General features: G+C 55.7%; 1 protein-coding gene across 1 annotated transcript; it reads left to right on the top strand.

Annotated features, from left to right (window-relative positions):
* The first annotated feature begins 116 nt into the window (after positions 1–116).
* LOC127587407 (cytochrome P450 11B, mitochondrial-like) lies at positions 117–24317 on the top strand. Its single transcript, XM_052045706.1, has 15 exons — positions 117–139; positions 7907–8161; positions 9863–9950; positions 10603–10752; positions 15403–15554; positions 16507–16662; positions 17741–17937; positions 18259–18462; positions 19090–19250; positions 19688–19854; positions 20248–20326; positions 20820–21011; positions 21548–21665; positions 22961–23325; positions 24285–24317. Exons 1-15 carry the CDS (start codon positions 117–119, stop codon positions 24300–24302), a joined length of 2325 nt encoding a protein of 774 aa, XP_051901666.1. The 3' UTR covers positions 24303–24317.
* Positions 24318–26841: the final 2524 nt, after the last annotated feature.

Here is a 26841-nt window from a genome sequence, read left to right as displayed (position 1 = left end):
CATACACCTTCCCTCTCTCGCCACATACTTGCCCCACTGAGCTATGGCCCAGGGCAAAGGGGTCAGGTTCTGCAGCCTCTAAAGGGACATCGGTGGTGGAGGGAAGGAGAGGCAGGATGTGTGACTGTCGTAGGGCCAGGTATGTAGCAGGGGGAGTGATGGGGTGTGCACAGAAGAGCCCACTGTTTGCCCCTTTTAAATGCCCTTTTAGGTGGCTTTATGAGCTGGGTAAAGGGGGAAGGGCTGGATTACCTTCACCAACAGAACCAGCTGGGTGTTTAACCCTACTGCCTAGTTTCCACACCCATTGTTTCTGAGGCTTAATTTACTAACTCCCACCCAGTGACTTCATATGCCTCCAGCCCTCCCTGATCCAGCCATCCGCTTGAGGCTGTGGGGATGTGTTTTGGGGGGGGGTGTTGGTGAGTAAGGATGTCTCACTGGCATAGGAAGGGCAGTGAGGTTCGAGCCAAACGCAGGCTTCTGTACCAATTAACACGACTGGGAAGGACGATGTGCCTGGTGTGCTGGGGGTTAATCACCAGAGCAGCTATTCCAGCCTGCTGTGTGGTTGCATTGCACCCGGGTTGCTTCTGCCTCCCCACTAATAGTTGTGGGCAGTGGTCCCACCCTAGGGCACTGCCTTTGGGAGGCAGAACCTTGGCGGAAAGGTGAGAGCGGACACCCAACAAAAGTAGAGTGAAAGAAACTGGGTGCTGTAAATGCTCCACGGGTTGAGGGAGTGGCAGGATAGGGTGGATCAGACACTGCAACCATTCAGGGAAGGATGGGGAGGGAACCCAACCTATTGAAAATGAGCCTGTGTGGCCCATTGTTGTTGCTTGTGGGAAACGTGACCCCAGCCCCTCTGCATCACGACCCCTCACGTACTGTGTATCCTCACCACCCTCTGGGTGGAAACCTTTTGCTTATTGTCCCTTTGAATTAATGCCCCCTACCCACCTGTTCTTTGAACCCCTCTGCTAAGCAAACAAGGGTTATTAGCTCCATTGATTTTTCCCCTGGTAAGTTAAGTCCCCTGTAAATGTCTGCAGCCCCACAGGTCAGGGGCAGTGCTTTCATGACACTTTATAAGTATCTGGGCAATGCGGGGCAGCAGCTTTTGTTTACTGTGTATGAAGTTGCTGTGCTAGGAGGCAGCACCAACTTGATGGGCCAAATGGCAGACTTCTGTGCAGCAGCAATAATATGAACTGCCAATGCAGCATCTTGGTACCATTGCAGCACACGAGGTTTGCAACAGGGGAATATCACCCCATTTCCCCTTCTCTTTCCCCTCTGGGCTCTGCAATGAATGAGCCTTTAGAGGGGCAAGTCGCACGTTGACAAAGGCTTTTACTGGGGTTCTGCAGATAAACATTTGAGGGATCCGGCATCTGAGCAGAATAATTGGGTCACTTGCCCTATGCATAATGGGATGCCAACCATAATCTGTCCTAAACGGATTGGAATGGATTTGCAGGGAGCTGTCTTTTGATGCTTGGTTCTGTGAGTCGGGCCCTTTGTGGAAGGGAGCTCACAATGGAACATCGGGGGGAACTGTGAGCTTGGTAGTCTGGAAATTAGGGGGAGAGGGGAGGGGAACAGACTTGGCAGAGACCTGTTGGCAGGTGAGTACCTGGGTATGTTGAGCTGTTTGGAAAGGTGCATGAAAGAATGTTGTGTGGTTTGACAGCGGCAGTGTACTGGTCAGTGTGTCAGTCTGCTGGTAGTGAGTGGTATCTGTTGTGCATTAACCTAGCAGAGTAAAGTGCTCTCCATTGTTCCATCCACACAGTTTAGATATAGAGCTCCCTCTACCCTATCCCATCGCACACTCCCGGGGTCAGACACAGAGTAAAGCTCCCTCTATGCTGTCCTGTCCTGCACTCCCAGTGACAGCACTGGGTTGATTGGAGAATTAGGAGCTCAGTGTGAAGCTGGCTGGATCTGAGGAGTGTTGGAGAAAGAACCAAATTGGTTTATTATTGTCGCATGTACTGAGGTACAGTGAAAAACGTTGTTTTGCATGTCATCCATACAGATCATTTCATCACATCAGTGCATCAAGGTAGTACAAGGAAAAACAATAACAATGCAGAATAAAGTGTTACAGTTACAGAGAAAGTGCAGTGCGGGCAGACAATAAGGTGCAAGGCCATGACGAGGTAGATTGTGAGCCTAATCTTATCGTATAAGAGGTCCATTCAATAGTCTTATAACAGCGGGAAGCTGTCCTTGAGCCTGGTGGTACGTGCTTTCAAGAATGTCTGGGTTGGGAGGGGTCTTTACCAAGGCAGCGAGAAATGCAGACAGAGTCCATGGAGGGGAGGCTGGTTTCCAACGAGTTCTTTGTTGGAGAGAGCATTTAACCCTTGGAAAGAAGAACACGGACTCCATGCCATAAGGTCGGTGTCTGTGCAGTGGAACACTGTTGGGGGAGGCTAGCACCTGTATTTTCCAGTGATATCCTGCCCCACCCCAACCACCTGGCCCAGGTCTGCTGGGTGAAGAAGGTCTGTTTGAAATCTTTTGCCAGGCCTGGGCAGCTTGTGGCTGACCCGGGTGAAGAGACCTTCCCCAGCCCAAGAGCCCCTTACAGGAGTGTAGAAAAGGACCACAGAGACACTATCTCCCCCCAACCCCCTCTGCTGCCCATAGCTGGGGTGTATTGTAACTCTATTGTCGAGGTGATCTGTGGCACTGCATCCTCACTGGTGCTCTAGTCGTTAGACAGCACAGAACCAGGCCCTTTGGCCCACCTTGTCCAGGCTGTGACGTCCCTACACTATTTGGGTTTGCCTTGTTTGTTAGGTCTGCATCCCTCTACTTTCCTATCCATGTACCTCTCCAAACTCATTTTAAACACTGTAATTGTATCCACCTCTACCTCCTCTTCTGGCAGCTCCTTCCATACACCCACCTCCCTCTATGTGGGGAAAAAGTTACCCCTCAGATCCCCTTTAAATCTCTCCCCTCTCACCTTAAACCTGTGCCCTCTAGTTCTGGGCTCCCCTGTCCTGGGAAAAAGATTTTGACTATCTATGTCCCTTAGAATTTTACAAACCTTAAGTGTAATTGTAAAATTCTAAAGTTTCTCAGCTTCCTACACTCAAGTGAGGCTAAACCCAGCCTATCCAATCTCACTGTATAACTACAGCGCTTCCATTCCAGATAACACCTGGTGAATCGTTTCTGAACCCTCTCTATCACTACCACATCCTGTAGAGTGGAGCCCAGAACTGTGCGCACTTCTCCAAGTGCAGTCTGACCAATGTTTTGTACCACTGAAAGTTGACGTCTCTGCTCGTACACTCAACGCCTCAGCTGCTGAAGGCAAGCGTGCCAAATGCCACCCTCGTCACACTTCAACAGGCACCCCAACATCCCCCTGAACATCAGTGCTCCTGAAGTCTCTGCCATTTACTATATATATCCTGTTAGCGCTTGACATTTCAGAATGCATTCGAACACAGAACACTACAGCACAGTACAGGCCCTTCTGCACATAATGTGCCGACATTTTATCCTGCTCTAAGATCTATCTAACCCTTCCCTCCCACATAGTCCCCTATTTTTCTATCATGTGTCTATCTAAGAGTCTCTTAAATGGCCCTAATTATCTGCCCCCACAACCTCTGCCGGCAGTGCGTTCCACACACCCACCACTCTCTGTGTAAAATAAGAACTTACCCCTGACATCCCCTTTGTATCTTCCTCCAATCACCTCAAAATTATGTCCCCTCATGTTAGCCATTGTTGCCCTGGGAAAATGTCTCTGACTGTCCACTCGATCTATGCCTCTTATCATCTTGTACACCTCTATCAAGTCACCTCTCCTCCTCCTCTACAAAGAGAAAAGCCCCAGCTCACTCAACCTATCCTCATAAGACATGCTCTCCAATCCAGGCAACATCCTGGTAAATCTCCTCTGCACCCCCTCTAAAGCTTCCACATCCTTCCTATAATGAAGCGACCAGAACTGAACACAAATACTCCAAGTGTGGTCTGACCAGAATTCTATAGAGCTGCAATGTCACCTTGCAGCTCTTGAGCTCAATACCCTGACTAATGAAGGCCAACACACCATACACCTTCCTAACAGCCCTATCGACCTGCGTGACAACCTTGAGGGATCTATGGTTGTGGAACCCAAGATCCCTCTGTTCCTCCACACTGCTGAGTCCTGCCATTAACCCTGTATTCTGCCTTCAAATTCAATCTCCCGAAATGTATCACTTCACACTTATCCGGGTTGAACTCCATCTGCCACTTCTCAGCCCAGCTCTGCATTCTATCAATATCATGTTGTAATCTACAGCAACCTTCTACACTATCCACAACACCTCCAACCTTTATATCATCAGCAAACTTACTAACCCACCCTTCCACATGCTCATCCAAGTCATTGATAAAAATCACAAGGCGCAGGGGTCCCAGAACAGATCCCTGTGGAAAACCACTGGTCACTTGCCTGGATAAAACCCCATCTACCACCACTCTGCCCAACTTTCCAGCTGACCTGTGTCCCTCTGTATCTTTCTATAATCTCCTTCATTATCCACCAACATTTGTGTCTTCTGCAAACTTGCTAATCAGTCCACCTAAATCATCCAAGTCATTTCTATAAATGACGAACAGCAAAGGTCCCAGCACTGATCCCTGTGGTACCCCACTGGTTACAGACCCAGTCAGGAAAACCCCCATCCACCACTGCCCTCTCCATCACCAAGCCTATTTTGGATCCAGTTTGCCAAACACACCTTGGATCTCTTGTACCTTCTGTGTGGAACTTTCTCAAAAGCCTTGCTGAAGTCTACCGCCGTGCGGACATCAAATTTAATTAGTTACATCTTAAGAAACTCGATCAGATTTGTGAGTCATGATCTCCTCTGCACAAGACCATGCTTGGAATTGGAATTGGTTTATTATTGTCACTTGTACCGAGGTACAGTGAAAAACTTGCATACTGTTCATACAGATCATTTCATCACGTCAGTGCATCGAGGTAGTACAAGGGAAAACAATAACAGAATGCAGAATAAAGCGTTACAGTTACAGGGAAAGTGTGGTGCGGGCGGACAATAAGGTGCAAGGTCAAGGTGTCGCCCCTTCCTATTCAGTCTCTGCCTTTGCAAGGGAACATAAATCCTGTCCCTGAAACATTTTTCCAATAATTTCCCTAGTACTGATGTAAGGCCCAGTGGCCTATAGTTTCCTGTCTTATCTCGACTGCCCTCTTTGAATAAGGGAACAACATCAACTATCTGGTACCTCACCAGTGGCCAACAAAGACGCAAGTATCTCCATTAGAACCCCAGCGATTTCCTCCCTCAGCACCCGAGGAAAGATCCCGTCAGGCCCTGGGGATTTATCCACCCTGATGTGCGCCAGAATTTCTAACTTGTCCTCCTTCACGGTGCAGACGTGCTCCAGGGTATCGACGTACCCCTCCCCTGCCTCTCCACCCTCCACGTCCCTCTCCCTAGTGAATACCGGCGAGAAGTATCCATTTCGGATCGTGATTGTATCCCCTGGCTCCACACACATCCTCATTAGACCGACTCTCCTCAGCTACCCTTTTGCTTCTAATATTACTTGTGAAGGCTTCTGAGATTCTCCTCCGTGCCAAGGCTGTTTCATGGCTTTTTTTTACCCTTCTAATTTCTTTCTTCTCTCTTACATCCCCTATAATTCTCAAAGGGCTCACTCGATACCAATATCCTATACCCGACATACACCTCCTCTTCTTTCCTGATCAATATCCTCGATTAACAAGGTTCCCTAAACTTACCGTCTTTGCCTCTCACCCTTACAGGGACATTCTGACTCCGAGTTCTCACTCTCTCGGTTTTTAAACACCTCCCACTATGTTGCTTTCCTCTCCAACAACTCTCCCAGTCCACTTCCCCCAGGTCCTGCCTTGCTCTGTTGTAATCAGCCCTTCCCCGGTTCAAGACCTGAACTCTTGAACCAAACTTATCTTTTTCCGTGACTACTTGAAGCCACGGCCAAGAAAGCCCACCAGTGCCTCTACCTCCTCGGGAGGCTAAAGAAATTCGGCGTGTCCCCTTTGACCCTCACCAATTTTTAGCGATGCACCACAGAAAGCATCCTATCCGGATGCATCACGGCTTGGTACCGCAACTGCTCTGCCCATGACTGCAAGAAACTGCAGAGAGTTGTGGACAACAGCCCAGCACATCACAGAAACCAGCCTCCCCTCCGTGGACTCTGTCTACACTTCCCGCTGCCTCAGTAAAGCAGCCGACATAATCAAAGACCCCCACCCACACCGGACATTCTCTCTTCTCCCCCCTCCCATCGGGCAGAAGATACAAAAGCCTGAAAGCACGTACCACCAGGCTCAAGGACAGCTTCTATCCTGCTGTTATAAGATATTGAATGGACCTCTTGAATGATAAGATAGACTTTTGACCTCACAATCTACCTCGTCGTGGCCCTTGCACCTTATTGTCTGCCTGCACTGCACTTTCTCTGTAACTGTAACACTTTATTCTGCATTCTGGTATTGTTGCACTACCTCAATGTACTGTCGTAATGAAATGATCTGTATGGATGGCAGGCAAAACAAAGTTTTTCACTGTACCTCAGTACACGTGACAATAATAAACCAATTTACTTTGAAACTTGCCAAACCATGGTCACTGTTCCCCAAGGGGTTCACCACTTCCCCATTGTCATTCTCTAAGATAGGGTCGAGTACAGCCCCTTCCCTAGTAGGGCACTTGGCACACCGCTTTAAAATAAGATAAGGTACCTTTATTAGTCACATGTACATCGAAACACACAGTGAAATACATCTCTTTGCGTAGTGTTATGGGGGGGGGGGGCAGCCCGCAAGTGTCGCCACGCTTCCGGTGCCACCACAGCATGCCCACAACTTCCTAACCTGTACGTCTTTGGAAATGTGGGAGGAAACCGGAGCACCCGGAGGAAACCCACGCAGACACGGGGAGAACGTACAAACTCCTCACAGACAGCGGCCGGATTTGAACCCGGGTCGCTGAAGCTGTAATAGCGTTACGCTGACCGCTACACTACCGTGCCTGCCCTCTTGAGTGCATTTTAGAATTCCACTCCATCTAAACCCTTAAATCTAAATCAATCCCAGTCAACGCTGAGAAAGTTAAAACTCACTACTATAACCTGTTGCTTTTATACCCTACTTCGATCTGCCTGCATAGCTGTTCTAATTCCTGCCTACATTTGGTATAACCCCATCAAAGTGACTGCCCCTTTCTTATGGAGACCAAGAGACTGCAGATACTGGAACCTGGGGCAGCACACAAGGTGCTGGAGGAACTCGGCGGGTCAGGCAGCATCTGTGGACGTTTCGGGTTGAGACACTCGACAGCCCATTGCCTGGACCTGTGAATGGCCACCTTGGCCAGGCTCAGGAGCAGACCGAGAGGGAGGTCGCCTGACTAACTCAGCCCCTGCGCACTGGGTTCGTGCTCCCCATCACTGCCCAGTGACCCCGGGGTTAGAGACGGGGGGGGGGGGAATCAGCCGGGGTTCCTGCTCCCCATCACTGCCCAGTGACCCCGGGGTTAGAGATCAGGAGCGTGTGGCCAAAGTGCAGCCCGAACTTGAGGAGCAGCCCCTTCAGATACTCAGACAGGGGCCGCAGCCTCTCACGGGACGCGCACCTCTCCTGGCTGCAGAGGCGGGGAGTCCGTGAATCACTTCAAAACCTGTTACGCGGCACCGGACCGGTCTGTGTGACCCTCTCCGTCCCAGGTCCCCAATGTAAAGGGGGAGGGCCGGCACGCTGAGAGACCCCCTCCACGGATGGTAGAACAGACCGCCGCGGCCTGTCCGGACGGACGGACGAACCGTGGTTGCCGGTGATCAGTTGCCGAATTGCCTCTCTCCTTGCCAGGTGTGAGGTCCCAGTTGTCGACGGCCACCTTCTGCCCCTCTCCCTCCGCCTGCCGCCCAGGGTAGTGGTCGGGGGGGAGACGGGTGGGGTCTGTGGGATGGGCGCGGTGGCCAAGCTGGTGTCCGGAGGTCCGGCGGCCTGGCTCGGCTGCTGCGTGGCCCCCCAGCCGGACGGGAAGCAGACGGGGAGCGACCAGACACCGAAGCTGAACCGGGAGGAGTACCGGAGACACCTGGAGGAGCTGGATAAGGAGAAGTAAGTGTCCCGGCCGGGGACGGACCCCTCCCACCGACATGCCCGGCTCCGTGTTTGCTGCCACCCCCACTGGCTATTCAACTGCGTGGGGCTTCAACTTCCCACCAGTCACAGAGCCATACAGCACAGAAACAGGCCCTTCAGCCCAACTGGTCCATGCCGACCAAGATTCCCATCTAAGCCAGTCCCACTTGCCCGCGTTTGGCCCGTATCCCTCTAAACCTTTCCTATCCATGTACCTGTCCAAGTGTCTTTTAAATGTTAATGTACCCGCCTCAACCACTCCCTCTGGCAGCTCGTTCCACATATGGACAACCCTCTGGGTGAAAAAGTTGCCCCTCAGGTCTTTATTAAATCTCTCCCCCCCCCCCCCACCTTAAACCTGTGCCCTCTAGTTCTTGATTCCCCAGCCCTGGGGAAACAGACTGTGTGCGTTCACCCTATCTATGCCCCTCATGATTTTCTACACCTCTGTAAGGTCACTCCTCATTCTCCTACGCTCCAGTGAATAAAGTCCCAATCTGATCAACCTCTCTCCATAACAGTCCCGGGAACATCCTCGTAAATCTCCCTCTGCGCTCTTTCCAGCTTAATGGCATCTCTCCTATAGCAAGGTGACCAAAACTGAACACAATACTCCAAATGTGGCCTCACCAGCGTCTTCTACAACTGCAACGTAACATCCCAACTCCTGCACTCGGTGCCCTGACTGATGAAGACCAGCGTGCCAAACGCCTTCTTCACCACCCTGTTTAACCTGTGATGCCTCTTGACCTTCCTATATGGTACGCTTGTCTACATTGGTCAAGGCGTTGAGTATAGAGTCGGGAAGTCACGTTGCAGCTGTATAAAACTTCGGTTCGGCCGCACTTGGAGTATTGTGTGCATTTCTGGTCGCCCCACTACAGGGAGAGTGTGGAGGCTTTGGAGAGGGTCCAGAGGAGGTTCACCAGGACACTGCCTGGATGAGAGGGCATGAGCTATAAGGAGAGGTTGGACACACTTGGGTTATTTTCTCCGGAGCGGCGGAGGCTGAGGGGAGACCTGATAGAAGTTTATAAAATTATCAGAGGCAGAGATAGGGTCAGAATCTTTTATTTTCCCAGGGTAGAGATGTCAAATACTGGAGGACGTGCGGGGGGGTTTAAAGGGGATCTGAGGGGTAAATATTCCACACCAAGAGTTGGTGACTGGAAAGAGCTGCCAGAAGAGGTGGTGGAGGCAGGAACAGGAGCAACATTTAAGAGGCAGGTACTGGACAGGTACCTGAATGAGCAGGGCACAGAGGGATGTGGAACTAATGCAGGCAGGTGGGATTGGTATAGATAGGTATGTAGGTTAGCATAGACACAGTGGGCCGAAAGGCCTGTTTCCCTGCTGTATGACTGTCTATCACTTTCTCTCTCTCTCTGCCTCTCTCTCTGTCACTACTCTCTCTCTCCTTTCTCCCTCTCTCCCCCTTGTCTCTCTCCTTCTCTCTCTGACACCCTCTCTTCTCTGACTCTCTCCTTCTCTCTCTGACACTCTCTCTCCTCTCTGACCCTCTCCTTCTCTCTGTCCCTCTGCCCCGCCTGCCTCCATGGGCCTGATCCTTGGACCCAGCAGTGCACGGACGCCGTCCCCTCCTCCCTAATCCGTGGGGGGGTTGGTGGGGGTGGGGAACACTGAACCCTCCCCTGACGATGGACGTTTCCCCTGCAGGAGGAAGCGGGACGAGGCCTTTGCACAGAGGAAGGCAGAGAGGGCGGCGATGAGGATCCGGCTGCGGGAGAGATACCAGCTCCGGCAGGTACCGCACCGCCCGGGGGTCCCACCGCGGTTCCCACCCTCCGCGCCACTGCAAGAGGCATCACAGTCAACCCCGGGACACCGCCCGAACCCTGGGACACCACACCCCCGCCGCCCGGACCCCGACTGAACCCTGGGACATTTCCCATCTATATCTGATCCCTGGGTCCCGGAACGGGCAGGCGTGGTCCAGTAACCCGCTCTCCCACCTCGGAAATCCCCACTCCGGCTCTCCTGGTCAGGGGTGCTGGTCTCTCAGTCTCAGACCCCACTCCCACAGTCCCGAGGGCCCACCGAGACCCGGTTGGCGGTCACTCCCTCTACACCTGCCCCTATCCCGTGAGAGGTGGCGCCAACCACGCGTGTTACATATAAACGGTGAGGGGGGGCGGGGTGGTTTCCTCGATACCGCCCCTCCCACAGTGTGGAGCCTCGACATTGCCCCCCATTCCCTCACCACCCCTCCCACTATCTGTGACCTACTCTGCAGTGGGGTCGGGTTGTGCAGGGGGGAGGGGGAGGGAGGAGGGGGAGGGTTGGAGGGGGGAAGGGAGGGGGAGGGTGGGAGGAGGGGGAATGGGGAGGAGGGGAGGTGCAGACACGGGAGTGGAAGCCCCTCCCACCACCTGACCCCTCGCTCTCCCCCACCCCAGGACGAGAGGGACGGCGGGCAGCTGCGGTCAGCCCCTCGGACGGTGGAAGTGCCGGCGGAGCTGGCGGCCATCGCCAGGACGGAGCGCGGACCCTCGTTGCTTGGGGACCTCCCGGGCCTGACGCAGCTCGGCACCGTGGCCCGGGACACAGTTCGCAGCCTCCGCCAACACACCCCCTGTCCCCTGATGTGAAGGGGGGGGGCGGGGGGGGTCCGAGGATCAGGGCAGGAGGCTCCATTCCTCCCACCCACAGTGAGCCCCTCCCTCAGGAACAGTGACCCCTCCTCCTCGGGGGAGACCACCTCGACCAATGCCTTCACACAGGCCACATCTGGCCCTAACCCCACCTTTCCCTTGGAGAAAGAGGCCATTCAGCCCATCGATCCTATTGTAGCTCACAGGGCCATCCCATTCCCCGTTAATTTTCCCTGGGGCCTCTCCTCCCCACCCCCCCCCCAAACACAGTCCCATCAACTCCCCTCAGATTCTAACCCCCACCCACACATGAAGTGGGGAGGGGGAACAATTCACAGCGGCCGATTAACCACCCCCCCCCCTACCCCGACCCCGCACCACACGTTGTTGGGACGTGGGAGGGCACCGGAAACCCAGGCCTGTCGGAGGTCAGGATCGAACAGCAGCTGGTCCGCCCAGTGTCAGCGGGTTGATTTTAGTGGCCAGAATGGCGTCGGGGCCACAGGAGCTGCTGCAAATCGAAGGGGATGAAGTGACCACGAGGTGCCCAAGACATGCCCACCCCTGCGTGAAATATGAACAGGAAAGATAAAGGACTTCACAGGAACAGGCCCTTCGGCCCACAATATCTGTGCTGAACACGATGCCAAATTAAACTGAATCTCTTCTGCCTGCACATGATCTGTATCCCTCCACTCCCTGCCTGTTCATGTGTCTATCTACCTCTTAAACGCCTCTATCGTATCTGCTTCCACCCCCACCCCTGGCAGCCCGTTCCAGGCACCCACTGCTCTCTGGAAAAAACTTGGCCCGCTCACCTTCTTTGAACTCCCCCCCAATTTAAAGTTGTGTAAGCTAGTTTTCAACATTTCTACCCCGGGGTCAACTGTCTACCCTATCTCTCCCTCTCATAATTTGATAAACTCCTATCAGGTCTCCCCTCAGCCTCCGACGCTCCTGACGAAACAACGCCAGTTTGTCCAACCTCTCCTTATAGCTCATGCTCTCTAATCCAGGCAGCGTCCTGGTGAACCTCCTCTGCACCCTCTCCAAAGCCCCCACACCCTCCCTGTAAGGGGGCGACCAGAACTGCACACATCACTCCAAGTGCAGCCTGACCAGTTTTATACAGCTGTAACGTGACTTCCCGACTCTTGTGCTCAACGCCCCGGCCGATGAAGGCGAGCGTGCTGTGCGCAAAGGTTAGGGAGAGGGGAGATGAAGGCCTGTCTGATCTTGATTTTGATAACCAAAGTCTGTCCGGACCTTTCCAAATTCTCCAGGGGTAGCCCGCAAATGACCCAGATCAGATGGTGTGGGGAGGATGGAAATTCACAGGACAAGCCTCCCCTGTCGAGCCAGAACCCTGTGGAGCAGTGTCCCGGCTTCCTCTGCCTCTCCCAACACTCCTCCTAATTCCCGGCCACCAACCTTGGAATGTTCTTGATATTTCTTTCTCAACAATAAAACCTGTTCCTCTCCTTTTGTGTCTGAATACTGTCTCTGTCTCTCCGGCTCTCCCGGTTGTGACACACGGCCTCTGTAGAAGTCTGATGTGTGGTGTCAGGGGCTCCTGACCAAATGATCAGTGACCAGCCTCAGGAGTGTGCGACGGGACGGTGCGGAGGGAGCTTCACCCTGTGTCTGACCCGTGCTATCACAGAGGACAGCACAGGAACAGCCCTTCGGCCCACCTACTCTGTTCTGACCATCAGCCTCCCATTGACATCAATCCGATTTTATTCTCCCCCACAATTACCTCCATAGGTGAAGAGCTGGAGACACACACACACACACACACACACACACACACACACAAACACAGGCACACAGACGCAGGCGCGCACACACACACACACACACACACAGAGGCACACACACACACACAAACACAGGCACACATAGACAGACAGACAGACACACACACACACTATTTCACTCACGATCTCACTGACGCTCCCTACAAACGCCCACGCATCCTCTCCCTCACACTCACACCATCTCTTGGCCTCACTCGACATTTTCCACACATTTTCTCACTGCAAACACTCACATTCTCCCCCGCTGCCGCGTCTCTCATCCTTCCTTCCCTTTCACTTTGTCTCCCCCTCTCTCCCCCCTCCCTCCCCTCTCCCCCCCCCCGTCCCCACCTCTCTCCTCTCCCTTCGACCACCACCCCCCCGCCCCCAGTCCGTGAGTGCCTCCCTGAGGGTCAGAGGGTTATCCCAGCCCTGGGCTCCTGTTATCTCTGGGCTGTGCTGACTGACATTGAGCCTTGGTGCCGCGGTGACAGCTTCAAGGCCAGCATGTTCCCATCCCACATCCTCCGGCGATGTTTATCACCCTCCTGGCAGGGAGCTTGTGGGGCACCGAGTAACCCACGATCGACAGCGACATCGAATGAGAAGGCAGATCCGCTGTGGAAGGCAGCACACGGGATGTAAAATTAGATTCGTTGACTGTCAGAGACACCAGGGTGCAATGAAATTCCTTGCTCGTGTGAAGCTTACTGTGCACGGCAATAATAAATACAACAACCACAAAACGGCAGAAGGGTGCAGGAACTGTGGTGCAGTCTGAGGTCTTGCAGAGAGAGATACTGAAGTGATATTAACAGAAGGGGTGGAATTAAGAGCCCGAGAACGCGGCAGTTCCACCGGGAAGGGGATGGGAAAGAGGTGGTTGGTTCAGGAGCCTGAGAGCAGTGGGGAAGGAGCTCTTCTACAAAGTCAAAGTCGAGTTTATTGTCATCTGCACAAGTCCGTGTGTGCACAGGGGCAATGAAAAACTTGCAGCATCACAGGCACAGAGCAGCAGATCAGCAGCATTCACAATAAAAATGTAAATTTAAGACAATTTTTACAAGAAACAACACAATTAGAACAAAAAGTCCATTTTAGTGCAAGTGACCAAAGTGGTCCCAGTGTTGCTGTACTGAGGCAGTGATTAGGGATGTGCCGGTTGGTTCAAGAACCGAGTGGCTGAAGGGAAGTCACTGTTCCTGAACCTGGTGGTGAGGGGACTTCAGGCTTCTGTACCTCCTGCCCGATGGGAGCCGCAAGACGGCACGGCCCGGATGGTGGGGATCTTAGATGATGGATAAGATTTCTTTATTAGTCACACGTACATCGAAACACACAGTGAAATGCACCTTTTGCGTAGAGTGTTCTGGGGGCAGCCCGCAAGTGTCGCCACACTTCTGGCGCCAACACAGCATGTCCACAACTTCCTAACCCGTACGTCTCTGGAATGTGGGAGGGAACCGGAGCACCCGGAGGAAACCCACGCAGACACGGGGAGAACGTACAAACCCCTTACAGATGCCGATGCGCCTTCTTGATTACGGCGTCAGTGTGGAGGGAGGGGGGGGGGGGTGTGCTTTCCCGGCCGAGGTACAGGGGGTGGGGTGGGGGTCCCACTGCAGAGAACACTGGTTAATCCAGTGCCAACACTCCTGGTCACCCCACCACAGGTCCTGTCATCTCGCCGGGGATGGGGAGCGAGTGGCCGCATTTATTTTCATTGGAAGGGAGGGGGCTGCAGGGTGACAGTGTCGTACAGCACGAGAACAGGCCCTTCGGCCCACTAAGTCCGTGCCGACCACCCGCTTACACTGATCGCATTTCATTCTCCCACACATTGCCGTCAACTACCCCCCCCCCCCTCCCCACCAAGATTCTGCCCCTCACCCATGCGCTGGGGAGGATGTTCTCAACGGGAAGGGATTTCAAGGCCATCCTCTGGGTGTGGGGAATGCGATCAGGAGAGTTCTTCATCCAGAGAGGTGACGAACCGGTGGAATTCTGTACCACCAGTGGTGAAGTATATCGCATGCCGCAGGGATCAGGGGATATGAGGGGGAAGGGATCGCCGGGGCTTCTGTTGTGCTGAGACTTCCCCGCATCTGAGCCCCTGGAAGTCAAAGGGAACGGGTGATGTTTGCGAAGGGGAGAGCTGGACTGCGCCCCCAGCCTCGGCTGCTCCTACCGACCCTCAGTACCCGCGTACGCATAGTCTGCGCACCCGCTCCTGGGCTGCCGCATTCCTCAAGTCCCAAGTGTTTCCTTGGCTCTGAGTTTGGGAACGCCCCGCTCTCTCTCTCTCTCTCCCCCTCTCGCTTTCTCACCCACTCTCTATCCTTCCCCCTTTCCCTCCCCCTCCCCCTCCCTCCCCTCTCTCCCTTGCCCCCTCCCCTTTTCCTCCTCCCTCCCTGCCCCCTCTCCTTCTCCCCACCCTCCCTTGCCCCTCCGTCCCCTATCCCTCTCCCCTCTCCCTTGCCCCCCCCTCTCCCTCCTCCCCTCCCCTCTCCCTCCTCCCCCTCTCTCTCCCTCCTCCCCTCTCTCCCTCCCCTCCCCTTCTCTCTCCCCCTCCCCTATTCCCTCCCTCCCCCTCCCCCTCTCTCTGTCTGAGCACCGTGCACTGACGGACAGAGCCTGCCCCTGACCCGTGCTCCCCTGGGACGGACTGCCCCCCCCCCCTTCCCACCTCCGTATTTAAGGGCGGCCTCGGGACAGACGGACTGGTGTCCCGATGAGGGGGCTGAGAGGATGGGTTTGGGATGTCCCGAGGACAGGGGGCCCTGTGGGGGTCCGCTGTGCGTCTCAGGCAGCTGAGGGTCGGCCCCTTCCTTACCGGGCCATCCCATCGACCGGAGGGAGCGGCTGGGTCAACCTGTACCGGCTGTGGCGGAGCGGAGGGTTCGTTAACCGGCACCTGGACATGACCCAAAACTTCGAGAGGCTGGGCCCCATCTACAGGTTGGTGGAGCCCCTCCCACAGGGCTCCCTCCCCACCGCCCGTCCCGCGGCGCTCCCTCCTCATCGCCCGTCCCGCGGTGCGCCGCTCCCTCCCACAGCGCGGCGCTCCCTCCTCACCGCGGAGCTCCCTCCCGCGGCGCGGCGCTCCCTCCTCACCGTCCGTCCCACGGCGCGGCGCTCTCTGGGTCCAAGGTTTACCCCTCACCCTGTACCTCTAGTCTTGATCACCCCTTGGGATCTTGCTATGCCTCAGTGGCTGCCTAGCTTCCCAAAATGCACTCCACCGTTTGTTGGGGCCTGGTCCGGGGGTGGACGGAGGGGTGCAGGGGAGGGAGGTCCAGGGGTTGACGGAGGGGAGTGGAGGGGGATGGAGGTCCGGGGGTGGACGGAGGGGTGTGGAGGGGGAGGGAGGTCCGGGGGTGGACGGAGGGGAGTGGAGGGAGGTCCGGGGGTGGACGGAGGGGTGTGGAGGGGGAGGGAGGTCCGGGGGTGTGGAGGGGGAGGGAGGTCCGGGGTGGACGGAGGGGTGTGGAAGGTGTTGCCCTGGTCTGTGCTGGGTGAGGTGGGGGGGGGGCGCGTTTGAAGGGCTGGGGCCGGATGTGATTCAGACCCAGTGCAGGACGTGTTGGGGGAAGGGTGTGGGGAGGGAGGTGGGGGAAAACCCAGGAGGGAGGTGACATGTAGGGACAGGAGGGACGGGGCGGGGAGGGAGGGCAGAGTGAGGAAGGGGGGATGGGGAGGGTGGATGGAGGGAAGGAGGGGGAGGGGGGAAGGGGGGTACAAGGAGGGAGGAGCGAAGAGGGGAGGGAAGGGGAAGAGGAGGGGTGGAAGGGGAGGGGAGGGGCGAAGAGGGGAGGAAAGGAGAGAGGGGGAAGGGGCGGGAAGGAGGGCGGGTGGAGGGAGGGGGAGGAAGGAGCGCTGGTCCAAGCCCCCGGCTGTGCCCCTCCCACAGGGAGAAGCTGGGGATGAGGGAGACTGTCAACATCTTCCATCCCGAGGACACGGCAGTGCTGTTCCGATCGGAGGGTCCCACCCCGGAGAGGATGACGCTGGAGGCCTGGGTGGAACATCGGGAATATCGGGAGCACAAGTGCGGCATCTTCCTGAAGTAAGTGTGGAGGAAGGGGGGAGATCCCTCAGTGGGGGGAGGGGGAGGATCCCTCAGTGGGATCCCAGTGGGGGGTGCAGAGGGGAAATCCCTCAGTGGGAAGTGTATGTGGTGATCCTTCCAATGGGGAGGTCCCTCAGTGGGGGATGAGGCAGGGGAGTGGAGAGATCCCTCGAGGGGGAGAGTGAAGAGATCCCTCTGTGGGGAGATCCCACAATGTGGGGATGTGTGGAGGTCACTCAGTGGGGAGATCCCACATTGGGGGTATGTGGGGAGCTCCCCCAGTGGGGAGATCCCTCTGTGAGGATGCTCCCACATTGGCAAGATCCTTCAAGTGGGGTGTGTGGGGAGATCACTCATTGGCAAGATCCTTCAGTGGGGACATCCCTCAGTGGGGTGTGTGGGAATCCGTCCGCTGTAAATAACACAGTGCCACGAGGTTGATTCGAACAAATACCTTTATTAGCAGTGCACCGCTAGGAGAATTCTCTTCAACACTCACTAAGAGTCGCTTCCCGAGTTCTCCCAGTACAAAGGGGTAGACAGAGATTTATACAGGGATTGTCACGCACACTTTAATGAGTCAGGTGCCGGAGTTCTTGGTTGAGCAGGAAACGGGACAAAGAGCAGCCTCACACCACAGGTTCAGCTAATCATTTTGCAATCGGGTGAGACAAAGGCAGGTATCACCTTCATTGTTTGAGACAGCCTTCCCATTTCCCGTTAAGATTGACCATCATCTCCATAGTCAAGCATAATGGGAATCCAATTAAGTTCCAGACACAGCAATTACCACACAGCACCCAGCCCAGGTAAGCAGTGGTGTGGCTGTTCTGGCCTGAAGGACATTTTTTAAATCAGTATTTCGAGCAGCCAGAATTCTCATCCGTGTTAAGATATCAATACAGCTATAGTTTATTAATCCTACACCTCCTCATTCATCCCTCAGTGGGAGATCCGTCAGTGGGGTGTGTGGGGAGATCCCTCAGTGCGGATCCCCCAATGCCCCAGGACAGGTGGCGGTGGGTGCACTGGGGACAGAAGTCAGTGACGGACTCTGCTGGGATTGTCCCGCCAGGAATGGGGAGGAGTGGCGCAGGGACAGGATGCTGCTGAATCGCGAGGTGATGAGCCCCGCGGCCGCCAGGAACTTCGGAGCGCTGCTGGAGCCCGTGGCCCGGGACTTCGCCCTCCTCGTCGACCGGAGGCTCCGGGCGGGCAGCGACCCCTCGCCCACCAACATCCTGCCTGAACTCTTCCGCTTCGCCCTCGAGGGTAAGTGGCGAGTTGGGGAGCGGGGGTAGGGGAGGGGAGGGGAGGGGAAGGGAGTATCTGGGATCCTCCAACTCCGGCACTGGACGGAGGAGTCCGGAACCAGCAGGGGTGAGGGCACGTGTGATGCCTCATGTAGCTCAACATCTGCACAGGAGAGAAGGGAGGGGGTGACACACACCAGATAATGGCTACGTATTCAAAGACCCCTTTAACCGGGATATATCGAACACTGTGGGACCCCTTTACCCGAGTTATATCGAAAACCGTGGGAACCCTTTACCCGGGTTATATCAGACACTGACCCACACTCTCTGTCTGCAGGCAGCTTCCACCTGCTCTACGGCGAACGGTTGGGCTTGTTCGGAGACGTCGTTAGTCGCCAGTCGGACCGGTTTATCTGGGCCATCGAGAACATGCTGAGGACCACTACCCCTCTGCTGCACATCCCCGCGTGGTTGTACCGGGGGCTGAGGCTCCGAGCCTGGCGGGACCACGTCCACACATGGGACATCATCTTCGAACACGGTGAGGACCGCCTGATAAGTTGTTTCAGACTTGGCGCCATGGGAGACGGGAGGGGACCCCCTGCTGCCGAGGCGAGGTGGTCGGGGTTCGGACTGACCCAGTTGGCAGAGTTTGCACCCCACCCCCCAGTGGGTTCCCCCTACCCCTCGAGTTTCTCCCCCCAGGGGGTTAATTGCTCACTGTAGCTTTGCCACCAATCCCTTCCCGTGTGGCTGAAGGGGTGGGTGGGAATGTGGGCAGCAATACAATGGGTTTGGGTTAGAATGGATGGTCAGGAATAACTCAATGGGCCAAATGGCTTGTATCTTACACTGCGAGGATGTAGGGCTATGCCTTGAGATGAGACAGTCCGCCTGACACATCTATAGGATGAGCAGGGCTTGTGGGATCGCACTGTGCTGCTCTGAAGAGGATGGTTGCAGGATCGTGATGGTTCCCACAGTCAAATACCGTGCCGCTGCGCTCTGCCAGGCCTGGGCTTTGACCACTGAGACTTGAGGGAGAGGGACTCTGACGGACATTCCTCATTCCCACCCCATTCCTACTGGGGGAAGCAGGAGCCGGTCTGCGACCCCCCAGCTGCAGTCACCAGCCTTGTGATCTGTGCCCCCTGCCTCCCTCCCTCAGCCGACCGCTGCATGAAGGAGCTGGTGCGGAAGGTGCAGAACGTTCCGGAAGCCGAGCGGGGGTACCAGGGGGTCCTGGGCGAGCTCGTGTCCCGGTCCAAGCTCCCGTTCAATGTCATTAAGGCCAACTCAACGGAACTGATGGTCGGCAGTGTTGACACGGTGAGGGAGGGACGGAGGGACGGGGGGGAGGGGATGGAGGGGGAAGGAATGGAGGAGGGAGGGGAGGGTAGGTGGGCAGGGGGAGAGGGAGGAGGAGGCGAGGTGGGGAGGGAAGGGAGTGGGGGAGGGTGACAGAGGGAGGGGGAGGGGAGGAAGGGAGGGGCTGGGGGAGGGAGAGCCGGGGTTTGAGGGAGCATCGAGGGAGCAAGTGAGTGCAGGAGCGGCTGACGGGGGGGGTGGGCCAGGGGGTGAGGGAGAACTCGAGGGAGCACCGAGGCAGAGGGGCTGGTGTGGAGAGGTGGGGTAAGGAGACGTGAGTGTGGGAGGCGAGGGGTTGAGGAGGAAGGGAGGGGGAGCTGAGAAGGGGTGCTGGAGGGTGGGGGTCCCCAGCTGACCCTCTCTCCCTCCTCCTCCTCCCCCACCCACCCACCCCACAGACAGCCCACAGCCTGCTCTTCACGCTCTTTGAGCTCGCTCGGAATCCGGAACTGCAGGACTCCCTTCGCCGTGAAGTCACCGAGGCTCACCAGCGGGCGCAGGGCGACGTGGGTGCCCTCTTCCTCAACGCTCCACTCCTCCGAGCAACCATCAAAGAAACTTTACGGTAAACGGTGCTTAAAACGTCGGGCGCTTCCTCTCCCTGACCCCGGGGTTAGAGAGAGAGGGGGAATCATCCAGGGTTCCTGCCTCTGACTTAACTGCCTGGATGAGGGAGATGATGCTGGATTGTCTGTGAAGCGGTGGGTGGGTTGGCTTTGGCCGTGGGAACACTGCAGACAGTGTGTGTGTGTGTGTGTGTGTGTGTGTGTGTGTGTGTGTGTGTGTGTGTGTGTGTGTGTGTGTGTGTGTGTCTGTCTGTGTGTGTGTGTGTGTGTGTGTGTGTGTGTGTGGCTGGCTGCTGAGGGAAGGGACTGGCTCTGACGTGTGGCTGTGTCCGTAGCTGGTCCCGTGTGTCCTGACCACCTCTCTCTCTCTCTCTCTCTCTCTCTATTTGCAGACTCTACCCCGTTGGCCTCACCCTTCAACGTTACCCAGTCAGGGACATTGTCCTCCGGAATTACCATGTCCCTACCGGGGTAAGATCAGATACTCGGATACCCCAGCCAGTCTCAGCGGGGGTTCCCTCCCTCTATGCCCTCCCACACCCTGGGTCATGGGCTCCTGTCGGGCTGCGGGTTCCCCTCACTCAGCGTCAGGAGGCCAAGGCACACACAGAAGCAAGGCATCATGGAAGGGGCAGTGAGGGAGCTCCGCAGTCTGGCTAGGGTGGACGAGGAGGGAGCGCCGCGCCGTGGGAGGGGGGACGAGGAGGGAGCGCCGCGCCGTGGGAGGGGGGACGAGGAGGGAGTGCCGCGCCGTGGGAGGGGGGACGAGGAGGGAGCGCCGCGCCGTGGGAGGGGGGACGAGGAGGGAGCGCCGAGGGTCGGTGAGTAGGGAGCGCTGAGCTGTGGGGGGGGGGGGTGTGATGAAGAGAAAGCACCATGGGAGGGGCGGTGGGGAGGGAGCTCCGCGCTGTGGGAGGGGCGGTGAGGGAGCGCTGCCCTGATCCGTGGCTCTCTCTGCCCTCAGACCCTGGTGCAGGTGGTTCTGTACTCCCTGGGCCGGAGCCCGGAGATCTTCCCAGAGCCCAGGACCTACAACCCCTCCCGCTGGCTGTCCGGCCGTTCGCACCCCTTCCAGGCGCTGGCCTTCGGCTTCGGGGTCCGGCAGTGCGTCGGCCGCAGGGTGGCCGAGCTGGAGATCGGGCTCTTCCTGGTCCACGTGAGTCCCCTTCACCCTCCCCTCCCTCCTCCCCTCCCACACCCCCTCCACCCTCCCTCCCCCTCCCACACCCCCTCCACCCTACCCTCCCTCTCCCTCCCCTCTCACACACCCTTCACCCTCTCCTTTCCTTCCCTCTTGCACCCCCTCCCCTCCTCCCTCCTCCACCTCCCCTTCATCCCCTCCTCCCCACCCCATCCTCCCTCTCCTCCTCCATCCATCCCCCCTCTCCACCCCATCCCCCCTCCCATCCTCGCCACCCATTCCCATCACCATTCCTCTCCTTCCCCCTCCCATCACCATTCCTCTCCTTCCCCCTCCCCTCACCATCTCCTTCCCCCTCCCCTCACCATCTCTGCCCCTATATCTCTCAAGCTCTTTATCTCACCTCTCTCCCCACCCCGCTGTCTCTCCCCCCTCTCTCTATCTCACCTGTCTCTCCCCCTCTCTCTATCTCACCCCTCCCTCCATCTCCCCTCCCCTCGCCCTGCCCAGACAACTCATTAACCGACCGTTTGTCTCCGCTGCCCCTGCAGATTTTAAGGAAGTTCCAGATCGTCTCTCCCTCCAAGGCTGACATTGAGCTGACCTACGCATTCATTGTGATGGTGGACAACCCCCCTCTGCTCGCCTTCAGACCCATCCCGGGACGGGGTCTGTGTTCTGTGGAGCCGGAGCACCTCGGACCTCGTGTCTAAGGCTGAAACCCTCCTCTCCTCTACCACTACAGAGCACACTGGGATCTCTCTCTCTCTCGCTCTCTCTCTCTCACTGCTTCCAAGTGGAGGGTGTCGTGGGGGATGGGTGTGGGGTGGGGGACAGGTGGTCAGGAGCAGCACATTCTATTCCATGTGAGGAGATTGGGGTTAGGGGTCAGGAGGAGAGAGGGTAGGGGGTCTGGAGTGAAAGGTTGTATGTCATGGGTGGGCCAAAGGTGAAGGGACTGGGGTGAGGGGTAAGGAGAAGAGAGTTGGGACTGTTAGTGAGAATGGGTTGGGTGTTAGTAGAGGGGGGTTAAAGGTCAAGAGCTTGGGGTCATATGAGAAAATATTTGCAAACCTCCTGCTCAAAACTCCCTGGATGTCAACCAAATCCACGCACGGTGCAGGTACCGTAGTGTAGCGGTTAGTGTAACGCTTTACAGCGCCAGCCACCCGGGTTCAATTCCCACCGCTGTCTGTAAGGAGTTTGTACGTTCTCCCCGTGTCTGCGTGGGTTCCCTCCGGTTTCCTCCCACATTCCAAAGACGTACAGGTTAGGAAGTTGTGGGCGTGCTGTGTTGGCGCCGGAAGCGTGGCGACACTTGCGGGCTCCCCACAACACTCTACACAGAAGATGCATTTCACTGTGTGTTTCGATGTACCTGTGACTAATAAAGAAATCTTATCTTAAATCCACTTTAAACCCTGGGGTAGAACCTCTTAACCATTCTCCAGTGTGAGAAAGCTCTGTCCTCCCAGGATGAGCCTGTTCGAGATTGGAACCGCAGTGTCCACACTAACAACCTCCCTGATGAAAGAGACAGGGAGGTTTCACCAGAGGCAATAAGGCAACATTGGTCGAAATAGATACCTTGGTGTCTTCGCCCAAGCTCTCTCGTTCCTCTGGTGTTCTCCGCTGGAAAGTAAATCTCACTGCCTGGTGTTTGCGAGGGGTGAGGGGCAAGTCGCATTGCCCTTGCTGTCGGTGGCCACAGTGGAGTCCACTGTCCGGGCTGGTTCGAGTCGTGGGTCAGGGCTGGATCTTGCAGCCTGGGGTCCGGTTTGGGAATATCGAGGAGAGACGAGCGACTGCAGCCGCCTGCTGGGGCAGCACCTGAGGGGGGAGGAACTGCAGCGAGGGGCCGAGAACAGATGTCGACTGGGACCGGCTGAGGGTGGGTCAGGGACCCTGTGTCCGAGTGGGCGGGGCCAGGCCCCGCAGCTGCTGCGACGTGTGGGCGGGACCAGGCTCGGTGGGCGGAGCCAATCCCCGCAGCTGCTGCGACGTGAGGGCGGGACCAGGCTCGGTGGGCGGAGCCAATCCCCGCAGCTGCTGCGACGTGAGGGCGGGACCAGGCTCGGCGGGCGGATCCAATCCACGCAGCTGCTGCGACGTGTGGGCGGGACCAGGCCCAGTGGGCGGAGCCAATCCCCGCAGCTCGCGCGGCCTTGCCAACCGTCTCAGCGCCGCGGCCTCTCCGCGCCCCGTCCCCCGGCCGCCGCGGCCTCTCCGTCCCCCGGCCGCCGCTCTCTCCGCGCCCCGTCCCCCGGCCGCCGCTCCCTCCGCCGCCATGTCGCGACCGCCGCAGGGCGCCGATGACAACCCGTTCGAGGTAGGTGGAGCCGGGGTCCGGCAGTTCTGGGGGGCTGGAATGGGGCCTGGAGCTGAGGGGAGGAGGGAGCGCCGCGGGGTGGGAGGGAGCTCCACCCTATGGGGAGGGAGCGCCGCGGGTTGGGAGGGAGCTCCGCGGGGTGGAAAGGGGCAGACCTGGAAGTGCACCTCACATGATGACTTAAAAGGAGGCCATTTGGCCCATCTTTTCATGCTGTAGAGCCGTCCCATTTCCCCGACACAACCCCCACCCTCCCCTTGTTGCCCTGCGTTAGTCTCACAAGTCCATGGGTTCCCCTCTTCACCACCTATCCTGCACCGGATTAATGAACCAACACAGGTCTTTGGGATGTTGGAGGAATCTGGAGCACCTGGGGGAAACCCAGAGGAACATCACAGCCAAGCTGGATTGTATCTTCGCAGAACCATGGCACAGTTCACCAGGTCAAGCACCCATTTATATCAAACCTTGTCTTTAGCCCCCACATTCCTATGAACAGTTGGCTGTTCAGGGGGGAAACCACCAAATTCAAGGGCACGTTCTTTGGCGCTTTGTCCAGATTATCCTCTTGACCCCTTCTGGAGCAAACAAAAAACAAACTAGTGCAGGAACTCAGTCCTGTATCTCTTGTTCCCTCCTCCATTAAGTCCAATTACCTGAAGATGCTGGGGATATGATTCAGAAGAGGTACAATAAGCACCAAGGACTGGGCGGGGAGTACACAGCCAAAGTGAAACGAGCTGGGAATCTGGGAGCGGCATTCTTGTCGACTGCGGGAGAGAACCTGGAGCAGCGGAGGCTGAGGGATGACCTCGCAGAGGTTTATAAAATTATGAGGGGCATAGATAGGATAGATAGTCTTTTATTCCTCAGCAGGGGAGTCTAGAACTTGGGGGCACAGGTTTAAGTGAGAGGGGAGAAACTTAAAGGAGATCTGAAGGCTACGTCTCTCCACACAGAGGGTGGTGACTATCTGAAGTGAGCTGCCAAAGGAGGCAGACACAGTTACAACACTCACGAGGCATTTGGATGGGTACTTGGATGGCAGGTGTGTAGAGGGATGTGTAGGTAGGCACCGTGCAGGCATGGACTGATGGGGGGGGGGGTGGGAGTTCGAAAGGGCCCACTTTAGTACTGTATGATTCTCTCTTCCCTCCCTCCCTTCTCCCCCCCCCCCCCCCCCCCCCCATGAGGATGGAGCGCCACAGGGTAGGAGGGAGCTCCACCCTATGGTGTAAATTTACAGAGTAAAGTGTCACAGCTACAGAGAAAGTGCAGTGCAATAAGGTGTAAGGTCACAACAAGGTAGATTGTGAGGTCAGAGTCCATCTCATCGTATAAGGGAACCATTCAATAGTCTTATCACCGTGAGGTGTTTGTGAGAGCTTGCTGTGATTGCGGATTGATTCCTCTACAACTGCCTAGCCCTCAGACCCTCAAGTGCACTTCCAGAGGTGTGTCCCTGCAACTGCAGCCACTGTTAGAGGCAGATCAAAGCCCGCTGTGGTCACCAAGAGCCACCCACTTAGGGGCAGGTGTGGATCAGCGGGGCGCTTGTAAGATGTTGGGCAGAGTGGGGATTCACGTTAGGACGGGTTGCACTGACCCTGGGTGTAAATAGTGGAACAGACCACTGATTGAGATGTTTAATAAATTTGAATTGTTAGAGGTAGAAATGATTAGATAAACGTATAGGGAGACTGGGAAGGGATTAAATAGATAGGCAGGCACTCTGTTAGTGAGTGTGGGAGCTAATGGCCAAACATTTCGTTTTAAAGTATTAAAGTGGGTTTAGTTTGAATAATATGCAAAATTCTGGAGACGCTGAAAATCTGCAATATTGCAGTAAATGTCTGAAATACTCGGCTGGTCAGGCGGCGTCTGAGGAGAGAGAACAGGGTTAGGATTTCAGGTCACTGACCTCCCCTCAGAACCAGGTAAAGTTGACAGTAAAGTTTGTGTTAAGATGCAACAGAAATGAGGGGGGAGCAAGACATGTAATTATCAGAGGGTCAGGTAGTTGGATGGTTATCTGAAACGTTGAGTCTTCAAGGCCAGAAGATGTGGCATGGTTGGAGGACAGGGGTATAACTTTGAAGTTTGCAAATGGGATAGGACAATATAATAAATTGTGGTAATAGCTGATTTGTAATGGTGGACTGGTGGCAAATGCAGTTTAACGCAGCTAAGTGCGTGATAAACTTTGTGCAGGGCAGTACAATCCAAGCAGCTGAATTTTTTTTGGGAGAGCACACACAGGTCTAAGGTTTACCGGTCCTTGCAAAGTATTGGTTTATTACTGTCACTTGTACCGAGGTACAATGAAAAACTTGTCTTGCATACCGATCGTACAGGTCAATTCATTACACAGTGCAGTTACATTGAGTTAGTACAGAGTGCATTGATGTAGTACAGGTAAAAACAATAACAGTACAGAGTAAAGTGTCACAGCTACAGAGAAAGTGCAGTGCAATAAGGTGCAAGGTCACAACAAGGTAGATAGTGAGGTCAGAGTCCATCTCATCACATAAGGGAACTGTTCAATAGTCTTATCACCGTGAGGTAGAAGCTGTCTTAAGCCCAGTGGTACATGCCCTCAGGCTCCTGGATCTTCTACCTGATGGAGAGAGAATGACCCGGGTGGGTTGGGTCTTTGATTATGCTGGCTGCTTCACCAAGACAGCGAGAGGTAAAGACAGAGTCCGTGGAGGGGAGGCTGGTTTCCGTGATGCGCTGGGCTGTGTCCACAACTCTCTGCAGTTTCTTGTGGTCCTGGGCAGAGCAGTTGCTGTACCTAGCCATGATGCATCCGGATAGGATGGTAATAATCCATGTCTGCAAATTCCCTGGCTTTTGTAAACAGTTGTTGAAGTCAAAATTGCAGAAAGGGGAAGTAATCCATGACGAGGCCATCCTGATGGACTCCGTCTACACTTCTCGCTGCCTCACTGAAGCAGTGAACATAATTACAGACCCCACCCACGCCGGGTATTCTCTCTTCTCCACCCCCCCCCCCCCCCCAACAGGCAGGAGATACAAAAGCCTGAAAGCACGTACCACCAGGCTCAAGGACAGCTTCTATCCTGCTGTTATAAGACTGTTGAACGATTCCCTCATACGATAAAATGGACTTTTGACCTCATAATCTATCTCGTTATGGCCTTGCACCTTATTGTCTGCCTGCAGTGCACTTTCTCTGTAGCTGTAACACTTTATTCTGCATTCTGTTATTGTTTTCCCTTGTACTACCTCAATGCACTGGTGTGATGAAATGATCTGTATGGATGGCATGCAAAACAAAGTTTTTCCACTGTATCTTGGTACATGTGACAATAATAAACCAATTTACCAATCAGCAAGGCCTGAGCTGGAGTGCAGATCTGGGTTCTGTACTGTCAGAAGGATGTCAGAAGCAGCAAAACATCAGGATGATGAACTTCACACAAGGTTAAGGTGAGCTGGGTGGAGAGGAGTGGAGCGCGGGTGGAGAGGAGTGGAGCGCAGGTAGAGCCACTG

This window comes from Pristis pectinata, chromosome 40 (genome assembly GCF_009764475.1).
Source record: "Pristis pectinata isolate sPriPec2 chromosome 40, sPriPec2.1.pri, whole genome shotgun sequence".
In the NCBI taxonomy this organism is placed as follows: Eukaryota; Metazoa; Chordata; class Chondrichthyes; order Rhinopristiformes; family Pristidae; genus Pristis; species Pristis pectinata.
This window is presented reverse-complemented; position numbering and strand designations above follow the sequence as displayed.